The 12649-nt window shown below is 52.7% G+C and overlaps 3 protein-coding genes across 3 annotated transcripts; 2 read left to right on the forward strand and 1 right to left on the reverse strand.

Moving 5' to 3' along the window:
* Nucleotides 1–4136: 4136 nt before the first annotated feature.
* PtrM4_137280 (RNA-binding protein Puf family, translational repressor) lies at nucleotides 4137–5640 on the forward strand (the record flags this gene model as incomplete). The annotated part of the gene is made up of 5 exons (XM_066109332.1): nucleotides 4137–4256; nucleotides 4305–4755; nucleotides 4929–5174; nucleotides 5222–5496; nucleotides 5593–5640. The coding sequence occupies 5 exons, from the start codon at nucleotides 4137–4139 to the stop codon at nucleotides 5638–5640; spliced, it is 1140 nt and encodes a 379-aa protein (XP_065960254.1).
* Nucleotides 5641–7828: 2188 nt separating this feature from the next.
* Nucleotides 7829–9715, reverse strand: PtrM4_137290 (DUF2985 domain containing protein; the record flags this gene model as incomplete). The annotated part of the gene is made up of 2 exons (XM_001938212.2): nucleotides 7829–9102; nucleotides 9160–9715. 2 exons carry the CDS (start codon nucleotides 9713–9715, stop codon nucleotides 7829–7831), a joined length of 1830 nt encoding a protein of 609 aa, XP_001938247.2.
* Nucleotides 9716–10730: 1015 nt separating this feature from the next.
* Nucleotides 10731–12143, forward strand: PtrM4_137300 (DHH domain containing protein; the record flags this gene model as incomplete). Its single annotated transcript, XM_001938211.2, has 2 exons — nucleotides 10731–11745; nucleotides 11803–12143. 2 exons carry the CDS (start codon nucleotides 10731–10733, stop codon nucleotides 12141–12143), a joined length of 1356 nt encoding a protein of 451 aa, XP_001938246.1.
* Between the last annotated feature and the right edge of the window lie 506 nt (nucleotides 12144–12649).

Genomic DNA, 12649 nt, shown 5'->3' on the forward strand with positions numbered 1-12649 from the left:
GTTCAGTTACGGGACCACAGTTGTGTTGCTCTATGTAGAGGTCATGCATGTCAGTGTTACCACGAGCAAGCATGTAGAGACAGGATACAGGCCTAGGCGGGCACATGTCTCACTGAACACATATGGCTCACCTGCTCCGGTGGGCGAGGAGCCCGATAAGGTTGAGATCTTCGGAACATGTCACTGGAACGTTTAATGGCGACGGATTACAGAGGAGAGGCGGGAGGTGTGCCGACTGGTGTTATTTTGCAAGCACTTCTCAGCGCCTAACGACCTGCCTGGAAGAGTATTGCAGATGTGTCACACGGCCAGCGCCCAACAGTTGCACGTATGAACGGGTACCAGCTGCTGGCAGGTTGACGCGTCGGCGTACAAGCTCGCATTCGACGCCTGTCTTGAGTGGAATTGACACACTGATAACGTGTCGCGCGTGTGCGACTTGAAGGAATGCACCTTCGATGCTGCAGGTAAGTCGGTGGCTTGGATCGGAAATCGGAAATAAAAGGCAGGGTCCGAAGTAGGCTTTCCGGCATGACGCCAGCATCGGCCTAAAAGCACGCCTATGCAGCTCTATATACACAGCAGTGTGTGGTAGATGGTATATCTCTTACAACCTAGTGATGCTGTGCTCTTGATCAAGCCACCCGATTTCGGACGCGGAGGGCAACCATGGAAACACGAGATGGCATAAAGAGCAAAGCAAGGTGTCTGAGCGCAGTCGAAGCCACTAACACCATCTGTGGTTGAGTTGAGCACGCCGCGTCTTGTGGGGTACCAGAGCCAGCGCGCAAGCCCAGGTTGCGCCAACTGGAGTACTGGCTGTGCACGAAACATGCATTGGCACCTGACACAAGGCCGTTATGTGTATGAGCCTGGTTGTTGGGACTGCGTGTGGTAGTACCATGCGGTCGAGTACAATGCGAGGAGACAGCGACACGGCCATGTGGGATAAAGTATCTTGGTCGGCTTGAACCGAGAGGGTGACACTGATTCAAAGCATCGTGATGACAAACAAGCCATTTGCTAAAATTGATTTGGGTGATATCCAGGGATTGATAGCTGGGCAGTTATTTCTCTTGTGAAACCCAATCATGGCACTAGACGACGCCCTCTGGCGACGGGGCAGCGATAGAGGAACTACGGGTCAGGTCAGACTTGGAAGCGGGGTCAGTTCTTTGTCCCAAGGCGTGGAGGCGTGGATGAGGCATGGATGAGGCATGGACTATGGGCTGATGATTTCATGGTTGAATACGGGGCAGTCAGACTAGGATGGTGAAGTTGGAACAAGGAAAGCACGTTGTTCACTTTGGGTAGGTGCTAGGATTGTGATCAGGGAAGTCGTCATGCAGGTACTAGGGAGTCGGAACATGTCGTTTTGGCGGCAGAAGATGAAAAAGAGCGTCTGAGTGGGCATGCATGCAGTCTTGACTTGTATGGTGTTTAGGTGCGTGTAGATGCGTCGTCGAGTGGTGATTTCCAGGTCGGTGCTCACATGATGCCCCGTGTCACTCGAGCACTGGATGGATCGACGCGGGCCCCAAGGGTTCAAGCATCAGGTGCATTGATTGCAGATGCAGAGATGCATATGACGGCGACGGATTCCAAGGTGGGAGAAATTGGATGTAACGGTCAAGCGGGAGCTTGTAACAAGGGGTGCATCTCTTACCAGTGCAGCGAAATAGGTAGAGGACTTGTATCACATATTCGGTGCCGGGCCGGATGATTGGCATGGCCCTTTAAGAGGCGCTGGGTCTTGGGACTGGTCGGGGCGGGATAAATACACGAAGCGGGAAGGCAGGGGGGTGTTAGTCTGGCTTGAGGCTGTCGCTGGCGGAAAAACGTGGACACAGGTCGGTAGGTGGTGGTCATGGTGAGGGGCGCCGGCCAAGTATGGGCATTGCCATGTTTGTTTGGCATAGGGCACGGCCTAGGGCAGACATGTAGCGGTGCTACCACTACCACTACTGCACCTCATGCCGGCAACGAGCTGCAGCTCTTCAAGCGTGGAGGCGCGCTACAGCTGGCCATGAGGGGATCGCCACTCGACCCCAGCGTCGCAGACTTTCTGCCTGGTTAGCTGCACGCTGCTAACTCGGCGCTTTCGCCGGTTGGGTGGCAGCCGCGGAGGGCTTAGTGGGCCTCGTGGCGGTACAGCGGGCGCGGCGGGATAGCACGACGGGTTTGGCTAAAGGGAGGTCCATCTACCAGGCCCAGCCATGTTCGTTGGTGGTTGAATAAGCCAGGCCGCCATGGACATGGACAGAATGAGCGGTTGGTGTAAAGAAAGTAGCCTCAGTCTTGCGTACGGTAGTCTTGTCTATTGCATAGTTGCTGCGCCTGTCTAGTATCGTCATTCGTGACAGTGGGCACCAGTTCGCGCCCAGGCAGGGAGGGCAAGTCGAGTGTGCAGCTAGCCGCCGCTAAACGGCATGCTGAGATACACGAGGCCTCGATTGAACGATTTCCCACGTGTGGCCGGCTCAGCAGCTGGGCACTACCGCCGCCCACAATTGGCTGCCCTTCCCCCCATGCCTTGGACTTGCGAGTCCGACTCGACGCAACCGCACCCTTTCCTGCTCCAACGTCTTTGGGTCAAAGCCCTTTGCTTTCCGCTCATCATCTCCTCCACCCTAAACACGTCCCTTCCGAAAGTCGCACACGCCGTCCAGACCGCCGGCTGCCCGCTGCTTTCTTGTGCGCCCAAGGAACTGCCTGGGGCCGTCTATGCAAGGCACACGACTGACCTCATTCAGCCCGTTGCAACGCCCACAAGCCCTGTCCGCTGTCCCTCCACACTCGATTCTTACTCTCCCATTCCTCGACACGACATGACCAAGTCGCTGCGTGCCTAACTCTCTCTCTCTCTCTCTCTCTCTCTCGTTTTATTCCGCCGCGCCGCAAACTTTGACCATACTAGCCAGAATCTCCTTGGCCGCCGCCTTGTTGCGCCTCACCACACCTCACTTCTGGGGAGCCTAGTCTGACCTCACACGTCGTTGTAGCACAACCACGACGACAACGATAACGACAACTCTCTTCTTCCATCTACGCCATCTTCTTCTCCACCGCCAGCCAGGACGCCTCGCGTCGTCGCCCGCCTTGGTGCTGCATCCGGTCCTGACTACGCCGCCTCGTGTCCATCCCAGATCCCCAAATCTCAAGCTTGTGTACCCGTGTACCAATTGGGCTGATCAGTGTAGCTTGGTTGTGTCTGCAAACAATTGCAGCTACTGCAGCCTCGTCTCCTTTGGCCACGAGTACCCACCGGCCTCTCGAAGAATAGCACCGGCGGCACTGCTTTCTTTTTGTCTGGCCTGGTTTTGCTGCTGCCCGCTGCAACCAGTCTACCCGTCATCATCGCCCGCCAGCATCTGCCTGGCAATTGACGGCACTCGACGCCTGCCTTTGGCGTCAATTTCTCCCTCCCTCGCCGCTGCCCGCATTGCACTTGCCCTTTGGTCTTGACCCGGTCTTGGCGGAAATTCCTCGTGCCCCACTTCACAAACTGCCATCATCTCTCGTTGCGGGAGGAGCCCTCCATATCCCGTGCCTGTTCGCCCCAAGCTCTCGACAAACTTCCCACCCTGCATCCCTCTGACAGCATCACCACACGCCGCTGCCATTCTTCCGCCCCGCAATTCAAAACTCTATTCCCAATAACATCTGCTGGCTCCTTCTCCGCACTTGTACCGAACCACTACTCACTCATCTGTCGCCTCATTGGCTGTTGCTCCAGTACCCAACCCCGTGCCCGCTCCAGGCACCTGATTTCGCTACCATATTCTACCCCCACGACACGACTACTTGACGCAGTCAGCTTTCGACTGCATGAAGCGTGCTGTCATGGATTCTGCGACGCATCAGCGAGCGCCTCATGGCAATGGCGTGTCGCTTGTCAATGTGTCTCAAGGCCAGCAGTCGCTACCGCCCTTGTCGTCGCTTACCCATAGCCTCCCAGCATCGGAGCCAAGTCCGCCGCATGTCAGACAACATTCCGAGGCTCGTGAGGTTCGCGACTCGGGCAACTGGTCCATTGCACCGAGCGTTGCCCCAAGCAAACGCAAGTATCCATCCTCATCAACTATTTTCGCCCACCCCTAACAAATAATCCAGACTCATCTACAATTTCTCAACACATGGGTCTCCAGGTTTGTACCCTTTTGAACCCCTCTGACGACTCGTCGCCATCCCGTAACTCGATACCGGATACGCCGTCGTCAGCGAGGTATCCTTCTGGTCTATCACAGGCCTCTCAGGTACCTCACCGCCTCATGCTACCATGATATCTTCTAACCCGATAGCAGAACAATGCTTTGCCGTCGCTCAATCATGGCTTTGACAACCGGCTCAGTATTGATGCAGGCTCGCATTTCGACTCTCGACGCAGCAGCGTGGATAGCCGGGTTAATGTTGGCATGGGCCATCTTAGCCTCCACCCACAGTCACCTTACGACAGTCAGAACCCATCCCGAGTCTCGCTTGTCTCAAACCTGCAGCAGCAACGAGGCATCGCAAATCCCGAAGTGCGACCCAATGGCACTTCTCCTTTGTCTCCAAGCCGCAGCGGTTCGCGTGCCCAGCACCCCCCGCGACGCGCTCCTGTCATTACCCCTAACCCCAGGAGCGTATCTGGCATGCCAGACCCCACGGCTTCAGCTCCGACGCCCGGATTTCCATGGGCTTTTCCCGATCAGCCTGATGTCCTCCCAGCACAGGCAGAGTACAATGGCCCAGTAGCGCAGACATCAACCAGTGGTGAGTCTAGCATTACTCGCTCCAATGTTCCTTCGCGCCAGAATAGCTTTGCCACGTCGATCAACAGTAGCATACATACACCTGAATCCAAGCTACCCTATGGTCAAGAACAACTGCACGATGGCACGCACACTCCTGTACATTTACTTCGACGCACTTGCTAACTAGCACAGATATCCCGAGCACTCATCATCACTCGATGCAACACCGTAGTGTTACAAGCCTGCAAAGCATGGACCAAACCAGCCCATTACCTCCTGGAACTGGAAGCTACAGCCGGACACCCGAGCTGCGCGTCAGTCACAAAATGGCCGAAAGAAAACGCAGGAGCGAGATGAAGAACTTGTTTGATGATCTTAACGCAATACTTCCCAACTCTCCAGGTAACAAGTCGAGCAAGTGGGAAGTTTTGACCAAGTGTAAGTTACGTCTCAGTTTATCATCTACACCTCTAACGTGCCACTAGCCATTGAACACATCAAGATGATCAATACTTCGAACCACAACTTGCGTAAGGATTTGAACCGATTGCAGCTCGAGGCGGATACAGCTCGACGGATGCCCCAGGGGCAGCAGGCACATCATGAGACGGAATCACTACGCCAAGAAGTGACTGCTCTATGGACTGCTCTCAACCGCCTTGACCCGAACCATCCTCACATCTACGGAACATTTACTGCTAGTCTCGCACAGCAGGGTCATGCACAGGGTCACGCTGCACCTCGAGCGCCTAGCAACAACGTTCTGCCGCCATTGCAAAACCAACAACAAGCGCACGCGCAACCGCAACCACAAGCACAGGCTCAGTGGGGATCACAGCATACAACCCCGATGCAGGGTGTTGAATATGCTGGTATGCGATCCTACGATCACTCGCATCGCTGATAGACAGGTTTGTTCCTTTCTCGCTTATCATCACCTGGACTCAAAGGTGTTGAGCCAGCTATTGTACAGGCTTCCATTCTTCGCGCATTACAATTTCGCAGCGTCATCGTTTTTTTATTTCTTCGGCGCAAAGAGCTCGCAAGTCTAGCTCTTTCTGCTACTATACCGACGGATGGCTAGGCGCGCTGGTTGACTTGATTCGTGGACAAAAGACTAGCTGGGTCCACCGACGACGGTACTAATTACCTTCGACTGTGTTTTACGACATTTCAGCATCAAAACATTGTTATGACATGGTCTCTTTGCGATATTTTTTGGCATGGTTTGCTTTGCTTTCTTCTCAACTAGCAACATGGGTGTAGGGCGGCGCTTTACGGAGTCGATTTATACCCCAACGGTTCAGATGGCATGGGAAAGAAGGCCTCTTTTCCTCAGGCAAGGTTAGGACAAAAAAAGTGTATTCAGTCATGTATCGTCCCCTATTGAGTCGGGAGCTCAACGATATAACGGGGATAGAGAGAAAGTGTGTTTGTGTGCGAGAGAAGAACGGGTTACAGTTTTCCCCAAGGGAGTTATGTCGTGTCGTAAACTTATTTTGCGATGATGTTTCGCAAATCTCATTTCCCCACATGAGCTGTTTTTTTTTAATGTTTATGCATTGTTTTTTTGGTTGTTGGTTGGTTGATTCGTTCGGCTTATGTTCCGGGCCAGGTCATCTCCGTCTCTAGCTGCCGTGTGCGTGCGCGCGTCGCACTCGGTCGCTCCAACAAACAAGAATAATAAGAATTATCATCCCGGGACTGTGGTTCGCCATGCATGGATTGGCGCGTTTTCTGACACGTGTGCTTTTTCTTTTTTGTTTTGCGCATAACTGCCGGTGTGTGATGTGATGTGATGAGACTGATGACGATGACGATGACGATAAAGGGTACTATAGATGAAGGGTTGTGAATACTTTTTTTTGGTGGTAGTTTACATGATACTTGTCATCTGCCGACCCTTTCCACGCTGCCACTTAACACCGGCATTCGTATTTACTTTCCATATCTCTCTCCCTGCCAGAAAGCTTGTTTGTAATGCACGGAACCTGCAACCAACCTTTTCCCCTACCCACGTCCCTACAAATAAATGGTGATCGTCGTTTTGTTCGCCTTACGGGCTCGCTTGTCGCGGTATAAATGCGGGATAGTCTTGTTAATCAGTTTCGTTTAGCGGATTGGATTGACTGATTGACGACGGCACGCGGAGACGGGGACGGAGACTACACCGGTAGGTTGGTTGTGATCAACGTGTAAGGGATGTGGACAGGGACGGAGATAGGAGACGTGGATGTGAATGTGGATAATGTTTTTAAAGGGGTAACTTTGGTATCTCTTAGCCGTTGGTGGTACTTGGCTTAGTTGAGTTTATGCTTCCACGACGTCGTCTAGCTCAACTCACCTCACCTCCCCACATCCCTATCCTACGCACGTGATCCAGCCGTACAGTGCAACAAACCCGCCATAAAACCATCATCCATATAGGAAACTTCCGGCCTGATTTTCCTTAACAGACTCTCTTCCGTATTTTAGGTTCAGTAAACTCGTATTTGGCTGCCCAAGTGGGCTGTTGTCGCGTGTTGTGGCAGGTGCTCGCTCGCTCGGTTGCATCCGGGGAGGGTTCCGCGGAGAGGACAGGGGATGGATGTGCTTGTGCGTGGATCTGATAATGATGGATAACGTATGATGACGGAAAAACAGCGAGAGAGAGAGGAGCCTTATTTCCGATGCCCACCGAGTGACCGAGCGCGCCGACGGGACCTCTTTTTTCCGCTGAGGAGGCGCATAGAAGCGGGCTTACCTAACGCGATGCAACTCGCGGTTGGCATGTGATGATGGACGGATTGGTGGTACCTTGATACATGTGTATTTGCAGCCTGGGCAGGTTTCTTAAAGGTGATATTTTCATTCAAGTTTTAATTTTGTTTGGCATGTGATCTGTCGTCTATTAAGAAAAAACTAATTTTGAAAATGTGGTTGATGAGTCGTCAAGGAAAAAGGAGCGCAAGATGTGAATCACGATATCTTGCGCTACCATTACAGCGTACAGGCACAACTACCCAGAAAAAGGGGGGCGCCAAAAGGGTATAATATAAAACAAAGAAAACAACAGTCTCGGTATCCTACGTGTCTGAATCCAAGCAAACTCTCTATCCGCGATGCAGAATCGTGTCAAGAGGATTCTTGGGCTCCTCACCCATCTCCTTTTGAATTTGCAACTTTTGCTTTCTCGTCAGGAGTCCCTTTGCCTTGATACCACGTTCCTTGCGAAGTTTCTTGAGCGCCTCTTCCGTCATTTCTTGGCGCAGAATCTGTTCTACGACAAGCTTCTTGCGGCTCCGCTTATCACCGCGGCCAATAATGATACCGGCGCTGATGTTGCAAGTTAAACTGCAACTCAGGATGATGGCAGTAACTTCCTTGGGCCTGTTCTTGTAATATATTCCCCAAGTTGTGCCACCAAGCGCGCACTGGAACATGGAATGGAAGTCGAGCAGGACGATGATGGTGATGAGAAGGCGGATGGAGAAGGCATGGTGAGTATAAGTTTCATGCGGCCGGTAGAACGTATGCGACTTTGCGAGCTTGCCTTGGTGGTATTCGAGTTTGGTTTGCTCAGCGGCAGTAAGGACGGGTGCTTCTACACCTTCTCGTTCGCATTCGCCGGTTTCCCAGGCGGACGACTGAGGCATGGTTGGTAGCTCGTTGCGGTTCTTCAAGGCTTGCAGCCCTCGTTCCTTGCGCAATCTCCAGGTTTTGTGTGCGTAGTGAGCGACAAACGCCATATGGTAGGTATCAACAAGACGGAAGGGAAACATGGTGATGCCGACAACACAAAACAAGGCGGTAAGAATCTGATCCGCGATTTCGACAAAGTAGTCTTGGCGATTACCGACGTAGATCCAACCGATGAGAAAGAGCACCCATGCTGCTCCCCAGAAGGTGATGAGAAAGAAGTAAAGGGTGACGATGAAGCCCAATGGATTACGCACGTAACGTCCGAAGCCCTTCATGGTCCGTTTAAATTTTGCGCGTCGAGAGTGCAGCAGGTGGCGCACATGGTCGTCCAGAGCCTCCTTTTCTTCGTCAGTCCATCCGGTCAGCGATGCACCGTGTGGTAGTACGGCGTAGCGGTGGCCAGGGCCATCGTCCAAGGTCGATAGTGTTGAGTTGATGGTATTCTGTCTGGGCAAGTGTCCACGCACTGGCGCCTCGCCGTCACCAGGTTGCTCCGTTTCGAGGAGTTCGTTTTGGTCGTCGCGTCTTGGCCTCCGGGTACCAGTGGTGTTCTCTTCATCTGAAGAATCAGATGAAGTCTGTCCTAGATCGTAGGTCGGTTGACGATTGTAGAGCCATGGCAGGTTGGGTAGGAAGAGAGAGTTTTGAACGTTATTCAGTGTGGTCAAGGCAGATACTTCAGGATCTAAACGAGGGGTTAGTCTCGTGTACGCATATGCAGGGTGCTCGTAAGATTACTGACCAATGACATCTAGCACGTCTACGACGTTGTGGCCCATCATGTTCTGATTTGGGGTTCGCGAATTCCGTCGCATTGTAAAAGCTGAAGACTGCCGAGTTAGACCTCTTCGCGGATTGCTAGGACCTTGCGAAGGGGTAGAGCGTCCTGGAACTGCAATGCCCTCGTATAAAGGCTGCATGTGTGGGTGCGATGTAGTTGCTTCGCGTCGGAGGCCATCGTCACCGAACATGGCCTGTGGTGGTGGGCGCGGCTCGGAATTGCTTCGTCGTCGGCCAGCTTGCCATGACTCATTGGCATCTTCGACTGGATCTGGTACTGAGGCGCGCTGGGCATCGTGTGCGCTCGGTTGAGGGGTGGGTCTTCGTATCCGAATGGAGGAGCTTCGTACTCGTTGCGGTGTCGAGGGCTGTTGTGCGTATAATTCGGCGATGGAGGGCTGGTACGAGGTTGGCCGGCTGGTCGTAGTTATAGTAGGAGATGTGACGGTGGTTGAGTCGGGCCCAAAGTGGCGGACTGTAGTGCCCTGTCCAGAAGTGGTAGTAGTCGTGGTAGTCATGGTGTGCGGGCCTGATGTGGTAGTAGTCGAAGTGGTCGACTCGGCCGTCGGACGTCCCTGTTCGCCTTGAGCATTATCCATTATTCCAAAACTTCCGAATAATGGAACCAGATCGCTCAGATCAGATAACGTCGATTATCGCGAGCGCGCGGCGTTGGGGAAGAAATAGTGTCTTGCTAGGTAGGCGCGCAAAGGATCCGGCGTAGGCTTAGTGCCTGGTCAGTAAGCAGCGCACTCCACTTGGACGTAAAAGGTCAAAGGTGCATGTGGATAGAACAAAGTCGTCAGGCGATTCGATTTGTATTTTTGTTTATTTACCAAGGAATAGGAGAGGTTCCTGAACTCAATCGTCATGTGGTGTGGCCTAGAAGCTTGTAGTATAGCAATAGATCCGGTTACGACGGCTTGAGCAAATCCGGGCGGGCCGGTTAGTGCCACCAGCTCCGGAAAACGCGCCCAAGAGTGGCTCAATCTCATCCCCAAAACATTGCATCATACCTCAGTCCTGCCCTGGGCCTGCGGGGCAGAGAAAGCCCCAGATTTCGTGCTGACAGCCGATGCAATAAGACGCTTGTTTTCACTATCGGTCCAACTACACGACATGCGCCACAACGCATCGCCCTCAACAGCATACATATTACAAGCGGCAACCAGTCGCGGGTCGTGTGAAATTGCGGCAATCTCATCGCGGCATACACTATGTTCCATGGTATAATGGATAACAAAGCGTCCAGATATTACTATCCTTCGCTTCTTGCTAGCCAGCAAGTTTCGGTCAAATCAACCAAATCCCCCAGTCCACTCGCTTCTGGGCATGCGTAAAGTATAGGGCTGAAACGCTTCCCCACTAGCCGAGCCTGACGGGCCTGCAGGAGCTTCTGACGTAGCAGCTATTGAAACTTGTGGATCCCCTGCCTGTCGCAAGTGTACCTGAAAGAAGTAGACTTGTACGGTAGGTATTCAAAATCTCGCGCTCCCCATCCGCCTTTCCCGTCGCACTACATCTCACTACACCATGAAACCGATACGAGCCCTCGTACCTGCTATTCTGGCCGCTGGCCGCGTCATCGCACTGCCACAGCACGGTCACACACAGCAAGTTCTCGCGACAAAGAACCCGGCTAGAACACACGGCGTAGGCCACTTCAGCGAATGGAGCCGCGCCACAAAGAAGCAGTTTTTGATCGATTGGCAGGCCGGCAAAGAGGCTGAGTGGACAATTGTTCAGGGCAACGAGGGCGGCGACCTGGATTCCATGACTGCAGCGCTTACATGGGCCTACCACCTGGGGCACTCGACCGAGAACACATCACATCCAATCAAGGCAATTGCTTTGCTACAGACTCCGTCCCATGCGCTGGATCTGCGACCGGAGAATACGCTGGCGTTGGACAATTCGCTCATGACACCAGGCCATGAAGATCTTCTAACACTAGATGAGCTGCCGGAAGACCCGGAAACGCTGGGTAAAAAGCTCAAGGGCATTGTGCTGGTTGACCATGGGAGCCCGTTACGGAAATGGAATGGATCCAACATCTTGAGCATCTTCGACCATCACAAGGATCGTGGAACTGCCCCAGATGCAGAACCGCGTGTTTTCGAGACGGTAGCGAGCTGCACTACGCTCGTCGCGCGGCAGATGCTCGATGAGCTTGAGAAGTTGCCCCAAGAATACCATCTGGCGCACGAAATGCTTGAGCTCGTCCTCAGCGCAATTGCTATTGACTCTGGTGGCTTGACCAGCGACAAGACGACCAAAACTGACATTGAGACGTCGAGGCGCATCTTAGCACGAAGCAATTGGAGGAACGAGGATCTAAGAGACGTCATGGAGGAGCTCGACGACGAGCTCAGCGAAGCCCAAAGGGACATTGACCACCTTGGCCTACGCGACCTGCTACGTCGCGACTGGAAAGGCGACATCATCGACACAATTTCCCCCGACATGCCCACGGTCAGCGTAGGTTTCGCCTCAGTCCCATACTCAATGGACGAGCAGATTCTCAAGACGGAGTTTGCAGAGCTTTTTGGTACGTCGTCTCATCCACCCTCTCTCCCTCATCCCAGCCCAAGCTAACACACCACAGACTGGTTCGCCATCCACGCCGCCTGGACCGCCGAAACGGGCGTCGACGTTTCCGTTTCCCTCAACAAATACAAAAAGTACTACCGAGACGGGCAAAAGGAAAAAATCAGGGAAGTCGTTCTCGTCGTCAGAGATGACGTACGCATCGATCAGGCTCAAGCCGACTCGCTCTTCGACGTCGTAAAGAACGCAATCGAGAACAACGACGAAGGCATTGAGTTTGTTCCTTGGCATAGAGCCGATGAATTGGCTCCGAGACAGATGGTCTGGACACACAAGTCGGATGCGAATCGCAAGGTCATTAGGCCTGTTGTTGAAGACGCGGTTATGTCGTGGCGATGAGCATGACGGGATGAAAAAGTAATATTCAAGATACATGTATGATGAGTGCTGGAGGGCTGGACACCCTAGAATTTTATTTTTACGTGGATGTACATGTAGGCATGATGGATACGATATGATGGAAATATTCTTCTCTTTGCGCATTTCATTTGGTATATCTCTGAGTCCTTAGAACAAACTGGCGTCATGAGGAAGGTCATACTAGATTTTCCATCTCACACATGTATCAAGTATGGATGGTTTTAGCTATTGCACATGTTGATTTACACTAGTCGTTTTAGCGAGAGACTGATTTTATATTTCACTTGGACCGCCCCATCTTAGCGCACCTGTCATATTTTTGGGGAAAAAGAAGTGCTGGGAGAACGAACGTATGAACAGACAGTTTTGTCATTTTGTTTAAAGGGGGAAGGGTAGATGTTTAGACGGTGGGAAAGGAACATGGACAGACGGCTTTACGGTTTTTTAGAAGAAGAAGAAGAAGAAGAAGAAGAAGAAGCAGAGGA

This window comes from Pyrenophora tritici-repentis, chromosome 8 (assembly GCF_003171515.1).
Source record: "Pyrenophora tritici-repentis strain M4 chromosome 8, whole genome shotgun sequence".
Classification (NCBI taxonomy): domain Eukaryota; kingdom Fungi; phylum Ascomycota; class Dothideomycetes; order Pleosporales; family Pleosporaceae; genus Pyrenophora; species Pyrenophora tritici-repentis.